The sequence below is a fragment of the Saimiri boliviensis genome, chromosome 7 (assembly GCF_048565385.1).
Source record: "Saimiri boliviensis isolate mSaiBol1 chromosome 7, mSaiBol1.pri, whole genome shotgun sequence".
Taxonomy (NCBI): Eukaryota; Metazoa; Chordata; class Mammalia; order Primates; family Cebidae; genus Saimiri; species Saimiri boliviensis.
The window spans coordinates 69,367,843-69,395,348 of record NC_133455.1 but is presented as its reverse complement, the minus strand read 5'-3'; the positions used below and the strand labels follow the sequence as shown (position 1 = coordinate 69,395,348).

At 45.8% G+C, this 27,506-nt stretch overlaps 1 protein-coding gene across 1 annotated transcript; it reads right to left on the bottom strand.

The window, feature by feature from the left end:
• Positions 1-270: 270 nt before the first annotated feature.
• Positions 271-27,126, bottom strand: COPZ1 (COPI coat complex subunit zeta 1). Its single transcript, XM_010349920.3, has 9 exons — positions 27,045-27,126; positions 10,607-10,675; positions 8,602-8,683; positions 7,575-7,666; positions 5,320-5,375; positions 2,983-3,060; positions 2,776-2,827; positions 1,490-1,528; positions 271-674 (listed from the first exon to the last, which is right to left on the bottom strand). Exons 1-9 carry the CDS (start codon positions 27,060-27,062, stop codon positions 627-629), a joined length of 534 nt encoding a protein of 177 aa, XP_010348222.1. The 5' UTR covers positions 27,063-27,126; the 3' UTR covers positions 271-626.
• Positions 27,127-27,506: the final 380 nt, after the last annotated feature.

Sequence of the window (27,506 nt, the reverse complement as noted above, 5' to 3'; positions counted from 1 at the left end):
TATTCAATACAATTTAAATCACTGTTTCTTCCATGTTGTCCCTTCCCTATGAGCTATTCCTAATGCCATTTCCAAGGCAGAGGACAGGGCAGTAAGAAGGAACGAAAGAAAACACTGAGGTCAGTCAGTGGGGCTAAGGCTTGCACTGGATACATCCCTACCCATTCCCACCCCCATTCATTCTATAGAAAAGAATTCTTTCTCCCTCCCCTTTCTGGGCTGTTGGAATGAGGGCCAGGTAAAGGCAAAGGGAGGAAAACACTGAGCACATTCTTTCTCCTACTTTAATCTGAAGTGTAGCTACAGCAAAGGGCACAGAATTTATAAAAATGTCAGGGCAGGGGAGCATGTGAGCATAATCTAGTCTAGAAAGAGAGTGCTTCCCCTGCCCTGTATCTAAATATGCTGGGAACTTTACTCCCAGAACTGCAAAAGGAATGAAAAGGAACAGGAAGGGTGTAGGGGAGGCTGGGGGGGGGGGGGGCAACCACAAACAGAATGGAGATTTAAGGATCCCTATGATCCCCAAGATGACCCTGAGAGCATCAGTTGGGGAACTAGATGAAAATTCACAGCAGACATGCGAATTTTTCGAAGAGGATGAAGAACCAGGAACAGTGGGGTCTTCACCGAAGGAGCGACCACTTGATCTGTTCTTTGGCTGACTGCAGCACCTGCAGAGATAAGAGCAACATTGAGGAAAGCTTGCTGACAGAGCGGGGTAAGGATGAGGGCTGGGGATCTCCTTCCCTGTCCTTAGAAGAATGGAGAATAGAAAATCCCCAAGGGTAAAGAGATGGGAAGAAGCTCTTTAAGGCCCTAGCAGATTGTTTGGAAAATTCCAAAAAAATTCACATCCACTGGGGAGGATGAAGAGAGAAGAGGTATGTATACCTGGTATAAAAGAAAAAAAAAAAAAAACAAAACTGGGAGTTACCGGACATATTAAAAGGGGTGGCAGGCAGGGGGTGGGTAACAAATCCAGATGGACTTCTTGGTGAGAATTCCAAGTGGGTAGAAAACAGAATCCCTCCCTTCCCCCTACATCAGGTAGACAATCTATCTGCAGTCAAGGTAGCAAGATGGATCTGCAAAACCTGCATATTCTAGAATATGCATTTCCAGCTCAGCCCTCATTTGAATAATAAGAGAAAGAGAGAGAGTATGTGCACAAATGCACACAGACCATCTGCTTAAGGCAAGCCTCTGCTGGGGAATAAATCACTGAATGAGGCATCAGGCAGGGAGGGTTTGAAGGGTACAGAGCAAGGCTGACAGCCACTGCTCACAGGAAACTGAGAAAGGAGTTGGAAGCAGGGGTAGGAAGTGGTTAGCTGCACGAATCCCAGTTCTCTGGAGTAAGAGGGAGCCAAGGAAGATGTGTCTTGAGTCTCTAGTCACACTCGGACTTGGGAGGTATGGGTGGAATACTATTCTAGCTTCTTTAGTGACCCAGTCCATCTGTAAAGGAAGAGGGAGAAAGTCATACCTGAGACACGGTCTGCTCCGTAAGGGGGACATCTTCACCCTATGGCACAGAGATATAAGCATTTAGTGTGGGAGAAAGCTGGAGTAAGACCTGATTGGAGTCTGGAATTAGAGAAGAAAAAAGTGATCCTTTAAAGTGAAACAAAGGGCAGATGCAATGAACTTCTCAGTCCCTTCTAAGGACTAGCACAGCTACAATTTTACTTGGCCAGAGGGACTATGAACAAAAAAGGGTCATTTCATCCAGCTTCCATTTTAAGGCAGGACTTCTTAAAAGATTTCCTCCATCCGAGTAACCGGCAGGTTATCTGATCCTCAACTCCCTTAACTTGGGGGTGGAGGACCTGATTCCCTAGTCAGAAAAGGCCTTCTCTGAATATCAATATTGCTAGGGAAAGGATGAGGGGGAGCCAGGAGTAGTTTAATGGATCCCGCAAAGCCTGATGGGTAACGACAGCATGTTAATTTGAAGAAATAAACTGCTGCAACAGCAGCCTGAGAAGAGAAAGGGGGGAGTTGGTGGGGGGGACCCTCTCTCTTGCCACATAGAGACATATGTTAGAGGAGAAGATTAAGCTATGCAAATGGAGCCCACAGCAGTTAAGGGAGAAGATTTCCCATTACCAAGCACTGTCAGCCTTCCCTCTGTGGAGGTCAGAACCAGGACATTCTGTGAATGGGGAGATTTGCTTTCCTCAGATATCTCTGTACCCCTACAATTTGCTGGTGGGCTCTCTGTGCATCCACCATTATCTCCCCAGCTGACTTGGGGCCTTCTGTGGTTAAACTCAGAGGCCCCTTTCTGATATCACTAGCACCAAAGAGGACTGAGGTTTTGGCAAATAAGTACTTCCTGATGGAGAGGTACCATCCTCAGTCATATAAGACTTTAAAAAGACAGGAAAGACACTCCTCTACCTCAGATGATTGGATCCAGCTCCAAGAAGGGAATAAGCCAACTTCAAGTTCCTTTATAATTTCAAAACCATAAATATTAAAGTTTCTTTTATTTCATCATTTTTTAAACAAGTATGTATTAAATGTTCACTATGTGCAAAGACTGTATGAGATGTTAGGCACCGTATTAAGGGCAGAAATAAATTCTTTCTGCTTCCTTCTTTGGGACAGTAAGAAGGGAAGGAAAGAGAAAGGCTGAATATATTTGAAAGGAAAAGAGAAGGTTGTATGTATCCTATGAGCCCCAACTATTGGACACATTCAGCAGGTCTGGCTCTGGAGGGTGTCTGTGAACAGACGTGGGATGCAGAGAAACTCATTCCTGCTTACCCTTAATGCCACTCGGTGTACCACCTGCTGGGGATCACTCTCTAGGATCACCCTGCAAAAACAAAGACGAGATCATTGTTCACTCTGTCCTGAAGGCCCAGCTCACTGTGGGAGGACAGGACTTCTGTCCACTGAGCCTGCTTGATTTAGGACGGGGGCACTTATCCCACCACCTCACCCAAGATCAAGGCAGATCACAGAACTTACCCTCCATCTACAATTTCATCCACAGCCAAGAACAGCCCCTCCATGTTCTCCAGTAGTGCTCGCTTTTCTACATTTTTCCTGAGTCCCCAAAAGAAGAGAAGAGAAAAAGCAAACTGTGTGTGAAAGAAATCCTAGGACCTTGTCTGCACTGAGGAACCTAAACTAGATCAAAAAACATCTCCACTAACCACACTAAGATTTGTAAATAAGGTGAAAATCTTTTTAGCTAGTTCACTCAAAACCCCTTTCTACTCTTATGTGCTGAATAAGGAATGTCTAGAAAGAGATTCAAACAATACAATCAATTTCTGACTATTCACGGGTTGATTATCCACTGCTATTATTTCTTTCCTACCTGCCATGATGCTGCTCATAACACTGCTCATAAACACTGACATCAGTGGGTGGAAAAAACCCGACATAAACAGAGCTAAGACTCAATCTGGAGGCGGCGGGAGGTAGAAGGGGTTGAATGCAAACCCGATTTGCACTCAAGCTCTGACAAAGCTCCTGAGACATTCTCTGTTCCCCCTTCTCTCTATCCCTTACCAGCTCTGCTCAGGCCCTGAAAAGCCCAAGGAGGGGGCAGGGTCTGCATGCACCAGCCTGAGATCCGGTGGTTGGTACATGCTGCCTGTCACATCTGTCAGTTTGAGTCTTTCACTAGATTACCCAAAATGAAGTCTATTCATTCACCTGGCTAAGAAATAAATCATCCCCTTCCTGAGGAAATCTGAGCCATTCACCCTGCTGATTTTGCAGGGCCGAGAGTGTTCTGGTCTGGATGGCTGTCTATACTGGGTTCACTTGGGAGCTGCTGGGGGAATGAAGTTCAGAGCCCTGAACGTTTTCAGGAAAAGCAACTTATATCTCTTCTATTACCCATCTACATAGGTAATAGAGAACACAGGGCTAGTGGGGAGGTGGAAAGGGAGGAGACAGTATATGGCATAAGCTTCCTGGTTTTTCATTTTCGTTTTTGAGACAGAGTTTTGCTATGTCGCCTAGGCTGGAATGCAGTGGTGTGATCACAGATCACTGTAGCCTCAACCTCCTGGGCTCAAGGAATCTTCCTACCTCAGCCTCCCAGTAGCTGGGACTACAGGTATGCGCCACCACACCTGGCTATTTTTTTTATCTTTTGCAGGGACAGGGTCTCACTGTGTTGCCCAGGCTTGTCTTGAACTCAACTCATGTAATCCTCCTGCCTGGGTGCTTCCTGATCTATAGAAGGGGAAAAACAAGAACAAGAGGTAAACTAGAAGTTAAAAAAAAAACACTGGGGCCGGGCGCGGTGGCTCAAGCCTGTAATCCCAGCACTTTGGGAGGCCGAGGCGGGTGGATCACGAGGTCGAGAGATCGAGACCATCCTGGTCAACATGGTGAAACCCCGTCTCTACTAAAAATACAAAAAACTAGCTGGGCGTGGTGGCGCGTGCCTGTAATCCCAGTTACTCAGGAGGCTGAGGCAGGAGAATTGCCTGAACCCAGGAGGCGGAGGTTGCGGTGAGCCGAGATCGCGCCATTGCACTCCAGCCTGGGTAACAAGAGCGAAACTCCGTCTCAAAAAAAAAAAAAAAAAAAAAAAACACTGGGGGCCAGGCTAGGTGGCTCATGCCCATAATCCCAGCACTTTGGAAGGCCAAGGTGGGGAGATCACTTGAGGTCAGGAGTTCAAGACCAGCTGGGCCAACATGGTAAAACCCTGTCTTTACTAAAAATACAAAAATTAGCTAGGCATGGTGGTGCACACCTGTAGTCCCAGTTACTCTACTGAGGAGGCCGAGGCAGGAAAATCGCTTGAACCCGGGAGGCAGAGGTTGCAGTGAGCCGAGATCATGCCACTGCTCTCCAGCCTGGGCAACAGAGTGAGACTCCATCTCAAAAAGAAAAAAAAAAAATGGGACTGTTGCCTTCCATTCCCACAGTACTGACTGAAGTTTCATCAGGGACACTTCCTTAGGCTTGGCCTTTTCCTACTTCTAATGTCAAGAATGAGGCCCAGGAAAGCCCCTTGAGGATGCTCAGAACTCTGACAGGGCCACAGGGGATTACAAGAGTAAACACAGAGGTAAAGAATCTGCTCCCTCCTAGCCCCCTTCCTTACTAAGAGACTTATTCCATGGGAAGGACACACTCTCCATCCAGTCCTCCCCAGTAGCGTGAATTACTATGAATTAATAAGGCCAACTTCTTAAACTAAATCAACTCCTGGAGCCTTGGCCAATCCCCTACAATCCCGGGGCCTGATGAATACTTCATTTCCCAAACAGAAATCAACAATGCCCTGCTCTTTCCATCATAACTTGGCGGGGAAAAAAAAGAAGCCCTGCTCACCTCAGCATCTGGCTCAATGAGTCGAAGAGGCAGTTCAGAACAGCCATAAGCATCAGCTATTGGGAGACAGAGGGGGCAGATGGGTAAGGTTCAAGGCTCTGAAAGCTGCTACCTAAAACAAAACCTCCTAATTCATAAAACAACAAAAGACACAGGCTTTCACAAAGGACCAAAAACGTAAGGTGGAAGTGAGAGCACAAGAGGAAGAGGACCTGTGGTTTGTCACAGAAATAAATTCTCACAATTCAGCATCTATTTTAGACAAAAGTTTAAACAGAACTTTCCTGTCACAGTCCTCTACAATGTCTTTACCAACTGTGTATGTGTTACTTGATGTGTAGAGAAATCATTAACCAAGCAATAGCTGAGGTCAGCGGAAGGCTGCAGAGTTAGTGTAAAAAGCATGGACTTTAATTGGCTAGGCACAGTGGCCCATACCTGTAACAGCTAGACCCTGTCTAAACCCTGTCTCCATCCCAGCACTTTGGCAGGCCAAGAAAGGAAGACTGCTTGGGCTCAGCAGTTGAGACCAGCTTAGGCAACATGGCAAAACCCCATCTCTACAAAAAATACCAAAAAAAATTGCCAGGCATGGTGGTAGGCACCTGCAGTCTCAGCTACTTAGGAGGCTAAGGTGGGAGAATCACTTGAGACTGGGAGGCAGAGGTTGCAGTAAGCCAAGACTGTACCACTGTCCTCTAGCTTGGAAGACAGAGCAAGACCAGGTCTCAAAAAAAAATTTTTTTTTGGCCGGGCGCGGTGGCTCAAGCCTGTAATCCCAGCACTTTGGGAGGCCGAGGCGGGTGGATCACAAGGTCAAGAGATCGAGACCAACCTGGTCAACATGGTGAAACCCCGCCTTTACTAAAAATACAAAAAAATTAGCTGGGCATGGTGGCGCGTGCCTATAATCCCAGCTACTCAGGAGGCTGAGGCAGGAGAATTGCCTGAACCCAGGAGGCGGAGGTTGCGGTGAGCCGAGATTGCGCCATTGCACTCCAGCCTGGGTAACAAGAGCGAAACTCTGTCTCACAAAAAAAAAAAAAAAAAAAAAAAAAAAAAATTTTTTTTTGAGAGTCTTGCTCTGTCACCCAGGTTGGAGTGCAGTGGCACAGTATCAGCTCACTGCAACCTCCAACTCCCAGGTTCAAGCAATTCTCCTGCCTCTGCCTCCCAAGTAGCCGGGATTATAGGCACCCACTCCCAGCTAGGATTTCAACATGGTGAAATCCTATCTCTACTAAAAATTTTTGTATTCACCAACATGGTGAAATCCCATCTCTACTAAAAACTTTTGTATTTTTAGTAGAGATGGGATTTCACCATGTTGGCCAGGCTGGTCTCGAACGCCTCACCTCAAGGGATCTGCCCACCTCAGCCTCCCAAAGTGCTGGGATTATACGTGTGAGTCACCTCGCCGGGTCTGTCTCAAAATTTTTTAAAAAGCATGGACTTTAAGTCAGACAGATACGGGTTTGAATCCAAGCTGAGCCATTTTCTACATATGTGACCCTGAGAAAGTTATTAAGTTGAACCACATCAAACTGCCACTTTCATAGTCTGACAATGGTCACATACAAGTCATTTCATATGGTTCTTCATGGTTTGGTTTCCTCATTTGTAAAACAAAGGCACTAATGCCTACAACTCATGGAAGTACTATAATTTTAACTAACAATGTACTTTACAAAGCACTTATGCCAATAATAATAGCTCAGTAAGAGTTGACTTTCTCAAACTTTTACTTTTGCCTCAAATTATCTGGAGGCTTATTTTTACTTATCTATTCTCCTACAAATTGCTGAGGCAAATAGCTTTTCCTGATATAGGAAGCATGTTAGAACTATACCCAAGGTCTTCTCAAGTGACCCATTCAGAATGTATAGTTTCAACATGACCCAGGTTGTTAGCTAATTGGCTCAAACTCAGTCCGGTACGGACCCTTCACAGGAGAAGCAAGTATTCCCCTGCAATCTTGACCATACCTCAGAAATCCATCTTAAAAAACGCTACTCAGGGAAGGATATTAAAACATATATGACGTTTCCTAATGGATATAAAAGATCTAGGAAAACTTCTTTTCTAGGCAATTCATTTGCTGGGCCATGTTTGTGAGGTTGGGGAGATCTCTGACAACTTCATTAGCTTGGTCAGAAGCCAGAGGAACACGGCTCTACTAGGGTGCTATGTACTGCCTGTGCTTTAGGAAGTAGGATCAGAGATAGCAAAGAGTCGGGGTTGGGGGGGATTCTCACCTCATTTTCATAGGAGCTGCCAATCACATAGAAATAGAGATCTATACTGCTTTTGTATACCACTGTCAGGCCTTCCAAGAGCGCGATTTCACCTGGTTGGGGGAAAAAGGTAGAAAGAGTGGGTGGCCTGAGATAAGCAAGTAGGAAAGAAGGAGTTACCAGGCTGGCGTGGTGGCACATGCCTGTAATCCCAACACTTTGGGAGGTTGAGGGTGGGTGGATCACCTGAGGTCAGGAGTTCGAGACCAGCCTGGGCAATATGGTGAAACCCCGTCTCTACTAAAAACACAAAAATTAGCTGACGTGGTGACAGGCACCTGTAATCCCTGCTACTCGAGAGGCTGACATGGGAGAATCGATTGAACTTGGGAGGCAGAGGTTGCAGTGAGCCACTGCACTCCAGCCTGGGTGACAGAGACAGACAGACTCGGTCTCAAAAAAAAAAAAAAAAAGAGTTTCCATGAATGCCTGGTATCTAGCTGTTTTGGGCTAAGGTGAGGCTGACTGTAATTGACTATAATGACCTCCAAAGACAGATGATCTGCACTTTTTGGGTGATGGCAGGAGAAGAGAAGTATAAACTTGGGGGAGTCTAATGTAGCTTCTCTAACCACCACCCTCTGCTCCTGCCCACTATACCTATTTCCCTCCTTGCTGTATATGAGACAGGATACTAGTCGATCCTTCGGAGGTGAAAATGCAGAGCGGTCACCTTTACAGACTTCCATTTACCTGCCCTAATGGATGCGGTACAATAAGCAGAGCTGCAGTTAAATTTGTCAAGTGAGGCTCATAAATCCAGGAACTAGACAGGTAGCTAACAGCCAACCTTCCAGCACGGTATTCCCGCGTGAGGTACACTCACCTCCCCATTACATTTCTGAAGAGTTTATTATACAAGGGGAGGAAGAAAAAAAAAAGAAAAAGGAGGCAGAGTCATTTCATCCTTTCTCCGCAGCCCTGCTACCACCCCCTTCCCACCATGGTTCCCCCCAACACGGGGAGAACTGAGAGGAAAATGACCTACTGTCAGTCCGATGGGTCTTGTTGAAAATGTTCTTCTCAAAGGCCTTTTGCTCCTTGACACTGGGGTAGGTGTCGTCATAGTACTGGTTAGAGGGAAAGGAGACAGGGTTGGGTCACCAGAGCTGGAAGCCCAGAATGATTAGTGACTATGTTTTGCCCTGGGATCTTGGATTTCTCTCCTTCAAGGCATGGGGCAAGGGAGAAATACTGACATGGAAAAGGAAGGACTATAGAGGCAGAGAATGGGTAGTAAGCAATCTAAGAAAATACATAAAAGACTCTGCCACACCCCTCCTCACATGTTTAAGACTGTCTGAGAGCAGAAGCCTACCAGCCCTACGGTGAGTCTCTGCACCTGTCTGCAATCTAGAGCTCTCCTAAGAGCATTCTCATCAAGTGTTTCCTAGGAGCTACTGCATGACAGGGAGCAGTGCCAGAGAACACAAAAAACACCAGAAGCATAGAACACTTCCTTAGACCCTCATTCACTGTATGAAGCTGAGGAATGGGGAAAGGCTACAAAAACCTCCTCCAAAGAAAGGCAAACCTTGCCTTATGGTCTATCTTAGCTTTCTTTTCTGCAAGCTGAAAGAACCATCCAGCATACAACAGAGCCCATTCCCAGGCTCTCCCTGGCAAGGGGGCGGAGATCCAGGCTGCTAAATCGCTAGCTCTTTAGGGGCTAATCCGTCGCAGTCAGCTGAAGACCTATGACAGGTCTGGCATTTAGTAACTGGATAACTGTTTCAAAAGGTGTCCTGCATAGTTACATCCAATTACAGGGAGGAACAGCTGGTGAATTCTAAACTAATCTCTACCTGCTGATTGATTTATGCTATGCTTGCCCGGAGTTAATACACCAGGGACAGAAGAAATGTCTACAGGAGGGGGAGAATATGGGGGGAGAGGAGAGGGGTGTCCTTTCTTCTTCCTTCCAACAGATCCAAAGTTGGAAACATCACTCTGGGAAAGTCAGGAGGTAACAAGCTCTATGGTGACTATAGACCTAGGACTGGAACCTTGGGACTGCAACAGAATTCTCTGGAAAAACCCAGGCAGGGTGACAAGGTAGAAGGGATGGGGACAGGAATGATGGGCATGAGCAGGCTGCCTCTTAGCATCTACATACTGCTTTGTTAGGAACCAAGGTTTCAAAGCTTTTCCCTAATTTGATGCTGACAACAATGGAGGTCAAAGTCTGAGGACAGCAAGCAGGGGAGCAGTACAACTAAGGGACAAAAGGAAACTTGGGTTTTATCTGGAGTAGGCAATCTAGGATGGAAGAATTCAGGCCAGGCCCAGTGGCTCAAGCTTGTAATCCCAGCACTTTGAGAGGCCGAGGTGGGCAGGATTGCCTGAGGTCAGGAGTTCGAAACTACCCTGGCCAACATGGTGAAACCCTGTCTCTACGAAAAATTAGCTGGGCATGGTGGCAGGCACCTGTAATCTCAGCTACTCAGGAGGCTGAGGCAGGAGAATCACTTGAAGCTGGGAGGCAGAGGTTGCAGTGAGCTGAGATCACGCCACTGTGCTCCAGCCTGGGCAACAAGAGCAAAACTCCGTCTCGAAAAAAAAAGGCCGGCACTGTGGCTCATACCTGTAATCCCAGCACTTTGGGAGGCTGAGGGGGGCAGACCACAAGGTCAGGAGTTCAATACCAGCCTGACCAACATGGTGAAACCCCGTGTCTACTAAAAATACAAAAAAAATTAGCCAGGCATGGTGGCACTCACCTATAATCCCAGCTACTCAGGAGGGTGAGGCGGGAGAATTGCCTGAACCCAGGAGGCAGAGGTTACAGTGAGTCAAGATCGTACTACTGCACTCCAGTCTGGGGGACAGAGCGAGACTCTGTGTCAAAAAAAAAAAAAAAAAAAAAAAAAAAGGGAAGAATTCTCAAAATTATACTACTGAGGAATATGAGTTAATAGGGTATCAGTCCCAAGATTCAAATCTCAGAATAAGCCTTTGTGCTATTCCTAAACTAATTTGAAAGGGAATCTCACCTTGGCAAAAAGTCGATCTCCATCATTGTCCAGAATCAGGATGGCTTTGACAGTATACAGGGAAGGTTCCTGAAGAGATATGAACATACCTTCAGTCCTGAAGGCTCCCACCACCACTGGTAAACCAGATACCTTCCCCTAGTCCCACTGGGGCTACAAGGGGATACAGAGGTACCTCTGTAAGTCCCTTACCTCAACATGGTCAGATTTTGATATTTCCCATTGAGAAAGACCCAGAGTAAGTAAACTGAACTGACAGAGAAAACATTTCAACAAAGGATTCCAAAGTATCATCAGAGAAACAGTTTCTCTGACTCATAGGGGGCTTAATCAAGAGAGGTCATGCTGTTATTTCCAAATATTATAGTACAGTTATTTTCCAAATTACCCTCTCCCTTCCTGCTCTCCCATGCACAGGTGGCTACAGAATGTGACCAGATTAATTAAAAGGCACTGAAAAAGGCCATTTCAAAATAGGGTTGAATGTCCTAATATACTTGGAAGTTTCTGCAGTCCAAATGCAGTAGCAATGCAGAAGCATAAAACAAGCCTTCCCTAAACCACCTACACACTGAGCAGAGGGAAAAGAGCATTTATATACATACACACACACACACACACACACACACACACACACACACAGAGGCACACCAGTTCTCAATGCAGCCTAGTAAGACAGCCATCTCCCCAAACCCTCCTATATTCTCCAATTCTTCCACTATACCTTAACCATAACCACTTAACTTGCAAGAACAAAAGCCAACCTCAATTTTGGGGGAGTTAAGAAGCAGTGAAATGATCTATCTGAGAAAAACTATGGGGCCTAGAGAGAGTGAGCAAGAGGGGAGTTTTTCACTACCAAGAATCAAACTGAGGATATTGACTATTGTAATGAATCACAGCCTCAGTCTTAATGGTTCTTCAACTGCAAGTATATCACTTGCAAAAGCTGTGGTGGTCTGGTGTCTCCTTTACCCCTGCAACTTCGAGGGAGCCAGCTAACTAGAAGAAAAATCTCGAGAGGCTGAGGCAGGAGAATTGCTGGAGCCCAGTTCAACACCAGCCTGTGAAACACAGGGAGACCCCTATCTCTACAAAAATTTTTAAAAATTAGCATGCATCTATAGTCCCAGCTACTCGGGAGGCTGAGGTGAGAGGATCTCTTGAGCCCAGGAGTTTAGGACCACACTGAGCTATGACTGCACCACTGCAATCCAGGCTGAGTGACAGAGTGAGACCCCATCTCTAATTGATTGAATAGAAAAATCAAAAGTGAGTGTATAAAAGTTATCTGCAGCCTCACATTCCTTTTTTTCCCCCCTCTCTCTTTAATTCATCTTATCTTTTTTTTTTTTTTTTTTTTTTAGACGGAGTTTCGCTCTTGTTACCCAGGCTGGAGTACAATGGCACGATCTCGGCTCACCGCAACCTCTGCCTCCTGGGTTCAGGCAATTCTCCTGCCTCAGCCTTCTGAGTAGCTGGGATTACAGGCACACGCCACCATGCCCAGCTAATTTTTGTATTTTTTAGTAGAGACGGGGTTTCACCATGTTGACCAGGATGGTCTCGATCTCTTGACCTCGTGATCCACCCGCCTCAGCCTCCCAAAGTGCTGGGATTACAGGCTTGAGCCACCGCGCCCGGCCTTTTTTTTTTTTTTTTTTTTTTTTTTTTTTTTTTTTTGAGAAGGAGTTTCGCTCTTGTTACCCAGGCTGGAGTGCAATGGCGCGATCCCGGCTCACCGCAACCTCCGCCTCCTGGGCTCAGGCAATTCTCCTGCCTCAGCCTCCTGAGTAGCTTGGATTACAGGCATATGCCACCATGCCCAGCTACTTTTTTGAATTTTTAGTAGAGACGGGGTTTCACCATGTTGACCAGGATGGTCTCGATCTCTTGACCTTGTGATCCACCCGCCTCGGCCTCCCACAGTGCTGGGATTACAGGCTTGAGCCACCGCGCCCGGCCTTTTTTTTTTTTTTTTATAGAAAAGGTCTCACTATATTGCCCAGACAGGTCTCAAATTCCTAGGCTCAAACAATCCTCCCACCTCAGCATCCCAAAGTGCTGGGATTACAGGTGTGAGCCACTGCACCCAGCCGACATTCCTTGACTTTCTAATCAACATTACTTACCATTGATATCCCTAGGTTGTGAGACAAGGCTGTTGCTTTGCTACCTCTTTCCTGGCCTTAAGAAATCCACAGTCCTCACAGGAGCCAAACACAAAAGTATGTGTTTGACAGAGATCCAAGAGTGAGGAGGAAAGAATCATTGCCAAGAACCCAGGACCTGCGGCCTCTACAAACATAAATTGTCCCATGAGGCTTCAGGAGGTTTATGGTTCCATGCAAAGAACCAACCCTGTTTGGGGGAGGCGGGGAGGACAGTCAGAATGGGAGTAAAAGGAACCCAGTCTTTTGACAACAAGGTGATGAGGAACATTAAGCTTTCCCTACTTGAATTCCTGAGGTCTGCAATTTTTGTTTTGTTCACTGGTTTATCCCATTTGTCCAGAACAATGCCTGACATATACTAAACTCCCAGTATTTGCTGAATAATTGAGAGAATAAAGGAAGCCTGAGAATAAAGTTAAAATATCTTGATGCAGTGTGCATCTAGGGGACTACCTATGATTAGACTTCCACATATAAGTGGATTTTCTGATGTGGTCATTTTGGGTAATATTACTACCAACTTTATCCCTCCTCTGATAACCACTCCATAGAGAAGCCCATCCTGTATACATAACATGCTGGAATAAACAAGGCATGAGTAACTCCTCTCTCAAACTGAAGAACTTTGCTGCCTAGTGGAGGGAAGTCCTCTAGAGTCTAGTCTTAAAGAGTCACAAATAGAAGCAGCCCTCCTAACTCCTGATTTCTCACAGAAAGATCTTCCCATAACGCAAGCTCAGTTCTATAATAACTTGGGTCCTCAATTCCAAAAGGGAGACAACAATGGGAATGAGTTTCCTTAATGGAAGAGAAGAAGTCCAAAAGGAAGGAAATTTAGAAGAAATCATTTTTTTCCCACAACCTTTTCCTGGAAAGCTTTGGCCCTGTTCCTCTATCCACATTCACAGCAACTTTAGAGAGCTGCCCATTAGTTTAAGCTGGGTATTAACCTGGCATTGGAAACTGGTTCTTGCAGCCATAGAGTTTGGCATCCCTAGAACCCAAAGAAAAGCAAAGCCTAACGGCCACCAGCCAACTGGGAGAGCTGAACAATGTCCTTTGTGGCCAGCAGGGTGTGACTGCCTCCAACGGCCACATAGGCAAAGAGAGAACATACCCCTGGGTTCTGCTCCTGGCTCTTTTCACTGGCTTCCTAGAAGACATTATCAAAGACACCCCAAAAATAGAAACACTGGATCTTCCTGGGAAGAATAAAAGACAGGCTAAGGAGGACAAGGATAAAGACTAGATTTGACATAGAGCTTACTGGAGCTCTAAAAAGGGAAAGAAGGCATTACAGAAAAGGCTGGTCATTTTAAACTTCCAAAGGAGAACCACATTAAATAAAGCTGAGAATTTAGGCAGGAGCTTAAATGCTGCTTTAATTCGCCATTCTGCTACAGCTGGAGCCAGCAGCTTCTTTACTTCTCCTGCCACCTCCTGACTGCAGCTGGTTCCACTTCAGCCTGGGGCTTTTACCTCTCAGGAGTGGGGAGGGCTATGCCATAAAACCAGTCAGTTTAAAGGCCCCAGAAGTCATTACTGATAATGTAATTTCATTTTAAGTTTTTGCAAAGGGCAAGTTTATAAATAACTCCCAGCTACTGAGAAATGGGCTTCCAGGACAATGGACTAGGCTTGACCTTGTAACACATTAAATGCTGAGTGTTGAGAAAGACCTTATAAGTTTAGAGCCACATTGAAAGAATTTAAAAAGTCTATTCTTCCCTCCCACTCCCAAAATGGGTAGCTGCTAGAAAGCTTTCGAGACAAAGTTCTGTGATGCACTGACTTTCAGAGAGCCACAGCCTGAGTGTATAACAGAACTTCACCTCAAATGCTAATCGTGCTTGGAAATGATGTATAGGGGAGATTGTTTTGTGGGAGGCTGGGTGACTCAGATAGATTTTCATGTATTTATGTTTTTATTATCAAGAAAACAAGAATGGTCTCCTCAAGACAGGTAAAGCACCACTGAACAAGCAACTAGGCTGCTGCAAATGAGTCTTTGATCTCAGTCAGGGGCTTTTCTTTCTTTTTTTTTTTTTTTGAGATGGAGTCTTGCTCTGTTGCCCAGGCTGGAGTGCAGTGGTGTGATCTCAGCTCACTGCAACCTCTGCCTCCCGGGTTCAAGCAATTCTCCTGCCTCAGCCTCTCAGGTAGCTGGGACTAGAAGCACGCGCCCCCACACCCAGCTAATTTTTGTATTTTTAGTAGAGATGGGATTTCACCATATTGGTCAGGCTGGTCTCAAACTCCTGACCTTGTGATCTGCCAGCCTTGGCCACCCAAATAGGATTACAGGCCTGAGCCACCAGGACCAGCCTCAGTCAGGGGCTTCTAAAGCCTGGTGAAAAGCATCAACATCTTTCAGAACTCTCTCCCCTAGCACGCAGAAGCCTAAAGGGGAAGAGTCATTCCTAGTGCTGCCCCCTGTGGGCCTTCTGATTGACCTGCAGCTTCCACAGGATTATAGCCATTAGCAAAAATATTTTTCGTTTTTTTTTTCTTTCTTTCTTTCTTTTCCCCCAAACCACATGGAATGAAAGCAAAAATATTTTTCAAAGGCAGCTCTGGATAAAAGCTCTCTATTTGTGTGTTTTACAGGACAAATTAGTAGAGCTTGGCCCTGAAAAATAACTGAATTAAGTCTGTTCACAATGTATATAGTAAGAGAACACTTTGGGGTAAGATCTTGGTAAGCCACCAAAAGACTGGGGGAATAGTGTTTGGAGAAGGTAGACAGGATACTTGGGAACTGTGATTAATTATTTGATTCGTTTAGGGGGAAAAAACTCAGAAGCCTTTATGGAGGGAGTTACAGGATGCTATCTACAGAGCTGAAAGAGCACAAATAAGAATCTGGAGGCCAAGCACAAGTGGTTGATCCCTGTAATCCTAGCACTTTCAGAGGCTGAGGCAGCAAGATCACTTGAGCCAGAAGTTCCAAGACCAACCTGGGCAACATAGTGAGACCCTGTCTCTGTAAGGAATTTTTTAAAAAATTAGCCGACAATGGCAGCAAGCACCTGTAGTCTCAGCTACTCAAGAGGCTGAGGCAGGAGGATCACTTAAGTCTGGGATTTCAAGGCTGTAGTGAGCCACAACAGCACTACTGCATTCCACCCAACACAACACAGTAAGAACATCTCAAAAAAAAAAAAAAAAGCTGGCTAAGCATGGTGGCTCACACCTGTAATCCCAGCACTTTGGGAGGCCGAGGCAGGCAGATCTCGAGGTCAAGAGATGGAGACCAGCCTGGCCAACATGGTGAAACCCCGTCTGTACTAAAAATACAAAAATTAGCTGGGTGTGGTGGCACGTGCCTATGGTACCAGCTACTTGGGAGGCTGAGGGAGAAGAATCACTTGAACCCAAGAGGTGGAGGTTGCAGTGAGCTGAGATCGTGCCACTGCACTCCAGCCTGGGACAAAGTGATACTCCATTTCAAAAAAAAAAAGGAATTGAGATCATTAAGTTTTTCATTCTCTAGGCCGGGTGCGGTGGCTCAAGCCTGTAATCCCAGCACTTTGGGAGGCTGAGGCGGGTGGATCACAAGGTCAAGAGATCGAGACCATCCTGGTCAACATGGTGAAACCCCGTCTCTACTAAAAATACAAAAAATTAGCTGGGCATGGTGGCGCGTGCCTGTAATCCAGCTACTCAGGAGGCTGAGGCAGGAGAATTGCCTGAACCCAGGAGGCGGAGGTTGCGGTGAGCCGAGATCGCGCCATTGCACTCCAGCCTGGGTAAAGAGTGAAACTCCGTCTCAAAAAAAAAAAAAAAAAAGTTCTTCATTTTCTACTTAAAAATAAATCCTTCTAGCTTGGCCAACATGGTGCCCTGTCTCTACCAAAAATACAAAACTTAGCGGGACATGGTGGCAGATGCCTGTAATCCAGCTACTCAGGAGGCTGAGGCAGGAGAACTGCTTATAGCTGGGAGGCGGAGGTTGCAGTGAGCCAAGATCGCACCACTGCACTCCAGCCGGGACAACAGAACAAGACTCCATCTCAAAAACAAAAAAAAAAACAAACAATAAACAAAAATCCAGCCGGGCACAGTGGATCACGCCTGTAATCCCAGCACTTTGGCAGGCTGAGGTGGGCATCACGAGATCAGGAGTTCAAGACCAGCCTGACCAACATGAAACCCCATCTCTACTAAAAATAAAATTAGCTGGGTGTGGTGGCACATGCCTGTAATCCCAGCTACTTGGGAGGCTGAGGCAGGAGAATCACTTGAACCAGGGAAGCGGAGGTTGCAGTGAGCTGAGATGGCGCCAGTGCAAGCCTCTGTCTCAAAAAAAAAAAATATATATATATATATATACACACACACACACACACACACACACACACATATATATATATCCTTAAAGCCATACCAAAGGGATTACCTTGATGTGGCAATGACTCTTGATCAATTAAAAACTATAACAAGATTCTCTTCTCTCAATCCTGTTTATAAAGTAAAACTAAGACAGTAAAAACCAGAAGGAGAAATTCCTAGATACCGTGTGGCTAAGTAGATATACTCATTGACTCTGTGCCAACTTTTTTTTTTGGGAGACAGTTTCACTTTGTTGTCTAGGCTGGGGTGTAGTGGCTTGATCTTGGCTCACTGCAACCTCCGCCTCCCAGTTTCAAGCAATTCTCCTGCCTCAGCCTCCTGAGTAGCTGGGATTGATTACAGGCGCCTACCACCACATCCAGCTGATTTTCTGTATTTTAGTAGAGACAAGGTTTCACCATCTTTTTTTTTTTTTTTGAGACGGAGTTTTCACTCTTATTACCCAGGCTGGAGTGCAATGGCGCGATCTTGGCTCACCGCAACCTCCGCCTCCTGGGTTCAGGCAATTCTCCTGCCTCAGTCTCCTGAGTAGCTGGGACTACAGGCACGCGCCACCATGCCCAGCTAATTTTTTGTATTTTTTTAGTAGAGACGGGGTTTCACCATGTTGACCAGGATGGTCTTGTTCTCTTGACCTCGTGATCCACCTGCCTCGGCCTCCCAAAGTGCTGGGATTACAGGCTTGAGCCACGGCATCCGGCCTGAGGTTTCACCATCTTGCCCAGGCTGGTCTCGAACTCCTGAGCTCAGGCAATCTGCCTGTCCTGGCCTCCCAAAGTGCTAGGATTACAGGTGTGAGACACCACATCCAGCCTCTGTGCCCACTTTTTTTTTCTTTTTTGAGACGAAGTCTCACTTTGTTGCCCAAGCTGGAGTGCAATGACACGATCTCAGCTTACTACAACCTCTGCCTCCCGAGTTAAAGTGATTCTTCTGCCTCAGCCTCCCAAGTAACTGGGACTACAGGTGCACACCACCATGCTCAGCTAATTTTTATACTTTCAGAAGAGACAGGTTTCACCATGTTGGCCAGGCTGGTCTCAAGCTCCTGACTTCATGATCCGCCAGCTTCAGCCTCCCAAAGTGCTGGGATTACAGGTGTGAGCCACTGTGCCTGGCCATGCCAACTTTTTTAAAGCTAAAAGCTCCTCTAGGGTTAAGGGCTCCAATTTGCCAGCCACAATCACATGGACTTCAGATTAAAAGAAAAAAAGTAGCTAAAGTCTTTGACAGGGAAGAACAGTTTTTACATATCAGATTTATTAATATTATTATCATTATTTTTTAATGCTACTGGCAGGATCAACCAGGTATTATTGTTATTATTATTATTATTGGCTGGGTGTGGTGGCTCATGCCTATAATCCCAGCACTTTGGGAGGCTGAGGTGGGTGGATTACTTGAGGTCAGGAGTTTGAGACCAGCCTGGCCAACATGGTGAAACCCCATCTCTACTAAAAATACAAAAATTAGGCCGGGCGCGGTGGCTCAAGCCTGTAATCCCAGCACTTTGGGAGGCCGAGGTGGGTGGATCACGAGGTCGAGAGATCAAGACCATCCTGGTCAACATGGTGAAACCCCGTCTCTACTAAAAATACAAAAAATTAGCTGGGCATGGTGGCACGTGCCTGTAATCCCAGCTACTCAGGAGGCTGAGGCAGGAGAATTGCTTGAACCCAGGAGGCGGAGGTTGCGGTGAGCCGAGATCGCGCCATTGCACTCCAGCCTGGGTAACAAGAGCGAAACTCCGTCTCAATTAAAAAAAAATACAAAAATTAGCCAGGTGTGGTGATGGGTGCCTGTAACCCCAGACACTCGGGTGGGTGAGGCAGGAGAATTGCTTGAGCCTGGGAGGTGGAGGTTGCAGTGAGCTGTGATGTCACCACTGCACTCCAGCCTAGGTGCAAGAGCGAGACTCTGTCTCAAAACAATAATAATGTTTATTATCATTATTTTTTGAGACAGTATCTCACTCTGTTGCCCAGGATGGGGTGCAATAGAGCCGCTACAGGTCACTGCAACCTCCACTTCCCAGGCTCAAGTGATCCTCCACCTTCAGCCTCCCAAGTAGCTGGGACTACAGGTAGATGCCACCATACCCTGCTAATTTTTTCTGTATACAAACAAGGTTAGATTCAAAAAGCGCAGCTCAGGAAAGAGTAGGAGCCACTGGTAATACAGAATATTACCCAAATGACATGAGACCAAATATTGGTTATAAAGAAAAAACTGAACACATGACTTAGGAAGAACTGATGGCAGGAAGAGATACCTAGAATCTTCCTATCTGACACAGACACAAAATATGTAAAGCACAGTCACCAAGAGTTCTGATGTTACAGGAGAAAATGTCTCTAAACTCCTACAATCCATCTCTTAAACAGAGACAGGGTCTTGCTACGTTATCCAGGCTGGACCTGAGCTCCTTGGCTCAAGGTGTCCTGCGTCAGCCTTCCAAATAGCTAAGACTACAGCCATGCACCACTGTGCCTGGCTACAATACTTATATTATAATCAGAATCAGCCATTAGCTCACGTTTTCCCTTTCTCTGAGATTCAGCTTCTGCATCAGAGAAATGAGAGGCTTGACCTAGATAAGTTAAGGTTAATGCCTTTTTTGAGTTATAGCGGACTCCTCTGATAAATCAATTAAATCTATGGACCTTATTTCCAGCAAAATACATACTCACAAATTTTTGCTATGATTTCATGGCCAGGCGTGGTGGCTCACACCTGTAATCCGAGCACTCTGGGAGGCCAATGCAGGGGCAAATCGCTTGAGCTCAGGGATTTGAGACCAGCCTGGGCAACATGGCGAAACTCTGTCTCTATTAAAAGTACAAAAAATTGGTTGGGCATGGTGGTGCATCCCTGTAATCCCAGCTATTCAGGCTAAGGCATGAGAACTGCTCAAACCCAGGAGGCAAAGGTTGCAGTGAGCCAAGATCATCATACCACTGCACTCCAGCCTGGGTGACAGAGCAAGACTCTGTCTCAGAAATATATATATAGAAATAGAAATAATTTTTTTATGATTTCAAAGAGTTCATAGAGTCAAGTTTAGAATTAAATGAGATTTTCTCTAAAGATAATAAGATGGTGTGGAGGAGGCAGGAAAAAGAGGGGAAATGAATGATCCTTTTGTAAATCACCCCCTCTACTCTGCCTGGCACCCAGTAATGACTTCATAAATGTGTATGTGGCCATCATAAATTAGTAAATATGATTGAGAAAACTAACAGCCAGCAGGGGGAATAAAGGTCATCACCACACCCCTCCATCTTTCTTTTTTTTTTATTTTTTACAGACCGAGTTTCACTCTCGTCACCCAGGCTGGAGTGCAACGGCACAATCTCAGCTCACTGCAACCTCCGCCTCCTGGGTTCAAGCAATTCTCCTGCCTAAGCCTTCCAAGTAGCTGGGATTACAGGTGCCTGCCACTACACCCGGCTAATTTTATATTTTTAGTAGACAGGGTTTCTCCATGTTGGTCAGGCTGGTCTTAAACTCCTGATCTCAGGTGATCCTGATCCGCCCACCTCAGCCTCCCAAAGTACTGGGATTACAAGCATGAGCCACCATGCCCAGCCACCTCTAACTTTCAATGGCTAAATTTGGTGACTGTGAAATGGGCAGGACAAAGATAACCAAACCCCAAGCTCTTCAGGAATGCAAAGTCTCAGGCCCTTTCTCAAAAGTCAGGAAGCCTGTCTGCTGGAGAATTTTTTACCCAGGGGTCACATAGTCCCTAATTATTCAACTATCATTGAAGTGAAAGAATCACAGAAATGAGGGACAAAACAGTATTGCTGGGAAGAGAGATGAATAAGGAGAAATCAGACTGTACTTCAGACCTGATGCCTGAGGGCACCATTAGAACATCCTGCCTTCTCAGTTTGGCAATTCAGGAGTCCTCACTTAAATATCACTTAGAAAAGGAAAAAATCAAACGGGGCTAGATCTATTCCTGATGAGTCCTTGGTCATGATTTATCCCTTTACTCCATATCCCAGCCCCCTGCTTTTGCTCATGAAAACAAAAAGCTAGTCTCTGAAAGACTGAATTGACAGCCTCTGTGTTATGTGTTATCTTTCAGTCTATTTATGCCCCCAAATCAACCCCAGAGGCAGAACTGCTCTATTCTCCTCTGGTTTTAGTCTCCCTCTAAAACTACACAACAGAAAAGGAATTGCAGAAAATTAGCTGACCAAGCTATCCAGGGCAATTGGGTGTGGATGGGGTATCTGCATTAAGAGTGAGAAAATAGGCTCAAGCCTGTAATCCCAGCACTTTGGGAGGCCAAGGCGGGTGGATCACGAGGTCAAGAGATCGAGACCATCCTGGTCAACATGGTGAAACCCCGTCTCTACTAAAAATACAAAAAATTAGCTGGGCATGGTGCCTGTAATCCCAGCTACTCAGGAGGCTGAGGCAGGAGAATTGCCTGAACCCAGGAGGCGGAGGTTGCAGTGAGCCGAGATCACGCCATTGCACTCCAGCCTGGGTAACAAGAGCGAAACTCCGTCTCAAAAAAAAAAAAAAAAAAAAAAAAGAGTGAGAAAATAAAACGCCAAATTAAAAAAACAGGCTTCATCTGCAGTATATATGACTTGGGTTACACAAAAGGAAAGGACTTCCTGAAGAGATGGGGGTGATCAAACACCAGAAGAGGCGACACAGGCTAGGGAATCTTAGGCCAGGGTAGAGCCCTCTAATAATCTAATGTAAGGAAACCTATTCTGCCCAGAAACAGGAGGGACAGAATGTGAGAGGGCCCTTGCCAACACAAGCATCTTACAAGTGCATGGACTCAGTCTCCCAATCCATCTTCATCAGTTGTCCCCTGGGCACTCTGCCTTTCCTCCAGCACAAGTGGGCACACAGGTACTGATTCTTTATCCCTGCTCCATCTGATTTGCTCCTCTAGTTTCCCTTTCCATAACCTGTTTTCTTGTCAATATCCAAACTCTAACCAAGTCATGTCAATGGAGTAAAGTAAGAAACAGTAGCAACTATCTAGATAAAAAAGACCCTCAACCTGCCACTAGCTCCCTTAAATACCTGGATAATTGCATACATCCTCTGCCTCCCAAGGCAGACCTGGCTTCTCAAGGGTCTGGTTTTCTTCATGTGGAGGCCCCCTCCTTCTCTTCTGACCATGTGACAGCTCCCCTAGATCTTTGATATAATTTATACCTTGCCAGGGACCAACTCTTTCCCACCACTGTGAAGGAGAGGGAAAAAATATATATAAATACGTCGGAAATCTATAACAAGGTCTTCTTGGAGGGCAAGACATGGGGAGAGTTAGAAGCAGCGTCAATTGCTCTTTGGGGGTTTTAGTTCAAGCCGAGGTCTGCTTCCAGCAATCAACCATTAAAACAAGCCGGCCAGAGTAACAGCACAGTTTATTCTGATCATTTAATTTGAAGTGTCAATAAATTAAACTTCAATCAATTAAACTAGGTGTGCAATAACCCAGATGGACACCCCGACACCAACATAATCACAATAAAAATTTTTATTGCTGCCAGGGACCTCACCGGGGGCAGTGCTGGCACTGCTCTCGCCCTAGCTGAGAAATATATCTCCACAATGCAGGAACAAGGAGATTGCTTCTCCTAACGAAATGGAGGGGCCAGGCACCAGCAAGGACGCAGCTGGGAGAGGGGCACGGGGGACTGCCAGGAACGAGATGGGAGTGCTTTAGGGGCTTAATGTAATTGATACCTTTGCCCAGAGCAGGGGGAGGGGGCATTTAGGCCAAGTACCTCTACTGTTAGTGCCAAAGGAATTTAACAAAAGCCCCATTAAGATGATTCAGGAAGCGAAGGCCAAGGAGCAATATCAACCTTTAAAGGCATTGACGTATTCTGCATAGCTTCCTCCTCCATATATACTCATATCCTTGTGCACTTTGGATGGCCTGATTTTTGAATGAGGCTTAGAATTTGGGATTTGGTCATGGTTTTAAAATATTAAGGTAAGAGAAGGTACAGAACTAGAAGTCTAGTCTGTAAAGCACTAGAGAAGTACTCTGAAGGTGAATTCAGAGAGGATTAGGAAAAATAAAACCTATGAACAAAGATTTAAAGATCTAAACCAATAGAGTAACTCAGCTTTTTTTTTTTTTTTTTTTTTTTTGGAGACAGAGTTCCGCTCTTGTTGCCCATGCTGGAGTGCAATGGCGAGATCTCAGCTCACTGCAACCTCCACCTCTCAGGTTCAAGTGATTCTCCTGCCTCAACCTCCTGTGGAGCTGGGATTACAGGCGCGTCCCACCAGGCCCAGCTAATTTTGTATTTTCTATTTTTAGTAGAGACAGTGTTTCACCATGTTGGTCAGGCTGGCCTTGAACTCCTAACCTCAGGTGATCTGCCCACCCAAAGTGCTGGGATTACAGACCTGAGCCACCGCGCCTGGCTGAGTAATTCAGCTTTAAAGAAAAAATGTAAAAAGGAAAGGAGGAAAAAAGTGAAAAAGGAAGAGTAAATCCTTATCTTTAAGATTCCATAGGTTATTAATGGAGCGTGGGGACCTGCAGAGAACCTCTCCATTCACAACTCAAAAAGGGAGAACAAGCAGAAACAGCAAGAAAGAAGCAGCCAAGTCTAGAGATGTAGGATGAGATCACTATTATTAAGCATTGGGAACTAAAGGAGATGAAAAGGTCTCTTTCCTTAGAGACTAAGGAGACCCGAGAGAGATTAGACAAATCTGCTTGAAAGCTAGAGCTGGATTACTTAATTCAAGAAAGAAATGGAACCCAATGTAAAGTACCTAAATGAAGGGAACTTACTGTTATTTAAAATTCCAATCAATGCAAACTTTGATCAACAGTTCTTCTTGACCCCCTGTAGCTTACCCTTCCCTTTTTCTCATTATCCTGCAGCTATGTATGTACTTGTAGAGGAGGTAAGGACAGAAGAATATGCTTTGAACAGATTGCCCCTAACCTCATTATGTAGTTTCCTATAAAAAAGAATTCAGTGTAGTTTTAAAAGCAAAGTCCAGGGTTACCTGAACAAGTTATCAGGAATCTGTGAAAGAAGAATATGCTCTGAACAGATTGCCCCTAACCTCATTACGCTGGTTTCCCATAACAAAGAATCAGTGTGGTTTTAAAAGCAGAGTCCAGGGTTACCTGACCAAGTTAACAGGATCTGTGAATGCAGCATATTAGGCATAGATTAAAGTAGAAGAATAAGAAAGCAGCAGCCTGAAACAGACTTCACTGAGGAAGCAGAGACAAAGAACTAAGGGAAGAGAAATGTGACAGAGAGACTTTCTTTTTTGAGATGGAGTCTGGCTGTTGCCAGGCTGGAGGGCAGTGGTAAGATCTAGGCTCACTGCAACCTCCACCTCCCACGTTCAAGTGATTCTCCCGCCTCAGCCTCTCGAGTAGGTGCGATTACAGGCACCCGCCACCACGGCCAGCTAATTTTTGTACTTTTAGTAAAGACAGGGTTTCACCATGTTGACCAGGATGGTCTCGATCTCTTGACTTCATGATCTGCCCACCTCGGCCTCCCAAAGTCCTGGAATTACAGGCATGGAATTACACCGTGCCCGGCCCCACAGACTTTCACATATTTTTTTTTTTTTTTTTTTTTTTTTGAGACGGAGTTTCGCTCTTGTTACCCAGGCTGGAGTGCAATGGCGCGATCTCGGCTCACCGCAACCTCCGCCTCCTGGGCTCAAGCAATTCTCCTGCCTCAGCCTCCTAAGTAGCTGGGATTACAGGCACGCGCCACCATGCCCAGCTAGTTTTTTGTATTTTTAGTAGAGACGGGGTTTCACCATGTTGACCAGAATGGTCTCGATCTCTCGACCTCGTGATCCACCCGCCTCGGCCTCCCAAAGTGCTGGGATTACAGGCTTGAGCCACTGCGCCCGGCGACTTTCACATATTACACCCACTATACACAGACCCATTTTTAAAAGGGCTCCCCAAGTATTATCTTCCTCACTCTGTTACTTTGAAACAGGTTCCCTTCTAAACATGTGTAGGTAAGTCTAAAAAGCTTCTAAAGAAACCAATTCCCTAGAATCTATCCTAGTCTGTTAATTGGGTTTGGGGGGAGGTTTTTATTTTTATTTTTTTAGAGACAGGGTCTGGCTCTGTCATGCCAGGCTGGAGTGCAGTGGCACAACCATAGCTCGCTGCAGCCTCAAACTCCTGGGCTCAAGCGATTCTCTTGCGTCAGCCTCTCATAGTGCTGAGATTACAGGCGTGAGCCACCGAACTCAACCTAGTACTTGATTAAAAATACTTGCTGCCCAGGTGTGGTGGCTCACACCTGTAATCCCAGCACTTTGGGAAGCCGAGGCGGGCAAATTTATGACATCAGAAGATCGAGACCATCCTGGCCAACATGGTGAAACGCCATCTCTACTAAAATACAAAAAATTATCCAGGTGTGGTGGTACCTGCCTGTAGTTCCATCTACTTGGGAGGCTGAGGCAAGGGAATTGCCTGAACCCAAGATGCAGAGATTGCAGTGAGCTGAGACTGCGCCACTGCACTCCAGCCTGGCAGTGGCTCACGCCTGTAATCCTAGCACTCCAGAGGCCGAGGCAGACAGATTGCCTGAGCTCTCAGGAGTTCGAGACCAGCCTAGGCAACACGGTGAAACCCTGCCTCTACTAAAATACAAAAAACTTAGCTGGGCGTGGACGCACGCGCCTCTAGTCCCAGCTACTCGGGAGGCTGAGGCAGAACTGCTTGAAACCAGGAAGTGGAGGTTGCAGTTGTGCTATAGCTGGCCTAGAGTTAGAACCTGAGCAACGCCATTTTATACAAGATAAAGCTGTTTTTCCAAAAATAAGTTGTAGCTGCTGCCCCATTCTCCTTGCAGTAACTGCTGACCTTGGCTTCTGTAAATAAAAAGAGCTAGCTTGCTCTGAAAAATGCCCACTATGTAAAACTGCTTGCCTTTCCTTATCAGTAACTGCCAAAATAAGCTTCTGTAAAATTGCTTGCCCTGCATCCCCTCACCCTCTTGGTCCTAAAACCAGGATGTGGTTTTTCAGCTTAAAAATCTTGCTTTCCCTGAGCTTGGGGCCACGGATTAGAGAGACGTGAGTCCTCTGTGGCTGCCGGCAATAAAGACCCTGCAATTTGGCATACTTTTGTCTTAGTGTGGATTTTTACATATAATCTGGTATCACACAGTGAGCTGAGATAGCACCACTGCCTTCAAGCCTGGGAGACAGAGCAAGACTCGGTCTCAAAAAAAAAAAAAGAAAGAAAAAGAAAGAAATAAAAGAATTTCTAAGGTCTAAATGGGGAGAGAAAAGGAGAACAGAATAAGGAGTCTAGAATAAATATTCCACAATCCATACTAATCCATACTAACTTTATCATGTATCGCAGAGCTTTGATGGAATACTGATTCTTTATCATGACAAACATATATAGTAAGGATTAACAGGAAACCGAAAAGAAATTTCCTGAAGGAATGTGGCAGGGAATCAGCAATGGAGAGTATGCACAGTCAAACTTGGAAAACCGTCAGAAGCCTGTAATGACAAAACATCTGTATTCTTTTCTTACAACATGGTGCGAGTTTGGTGGTTTGGGTAAATTCAAATCAGGATATCATCCACAATGCTAAAAATAAGGGGCAACCTGAAGGGTCCTAATCTAGTACGCTTATACTTTATGTTTCCTAAGGAGTCCATGTGCTGCCTTTAACTTTCCACCGACTCTGTATCCTCTCCCCGGCAGGGCTTCCTACTCTAAGGCTTTAGCTCCTACACTAGGCCACACACTTATTCCAGGGGCCAGCAGAACCTTCAGTCCCCAAGAATTACCCGGAACTCTCCTTCCCCGTCTCCCACTCGGGCTGAACCCTGACTCCCGGTCCCTGTGGACACCACAGCATCTCTGCTGCCCCTCCAGCTCCTACCAAAATCAGCGCCTCCATCTTGCCCCGCAGCTGGTGCCGACGTGGAGCCGCAAAAGTAACGCCGCCGCTGATTGGCCATACATCCCCATTAGGCCCCGCCTAGAACAAGGATCATTGGGTAAAGCTAAGCCAGGCATAGCTCTATTGACCAATTATGTAATAGCTTGCTTAGCGGAAGCAAATTGTCCAACCAGAAGGCGCAGATATTTGATTGTCAGCTTCAATACTCAATAAAACGCCAAAACCTCACAACTGATTGGTGCGGGAGGGTCAGTGGGGCGGGGTTGTTTCCATGGGGAACAGAGGAAGCGATTGTTAATTTTCTATTGGTAAGGCCGAGGACACGTGATATTGCAGGCCTGATTTAGCGACTTTTAATCGCACTCTCTTTAGGGGGCGCTGTGTCTCCTTAGCCTTTAACACTGGCGCTTCCTAACTGGAATCTTGCCCTGATCCCTATTT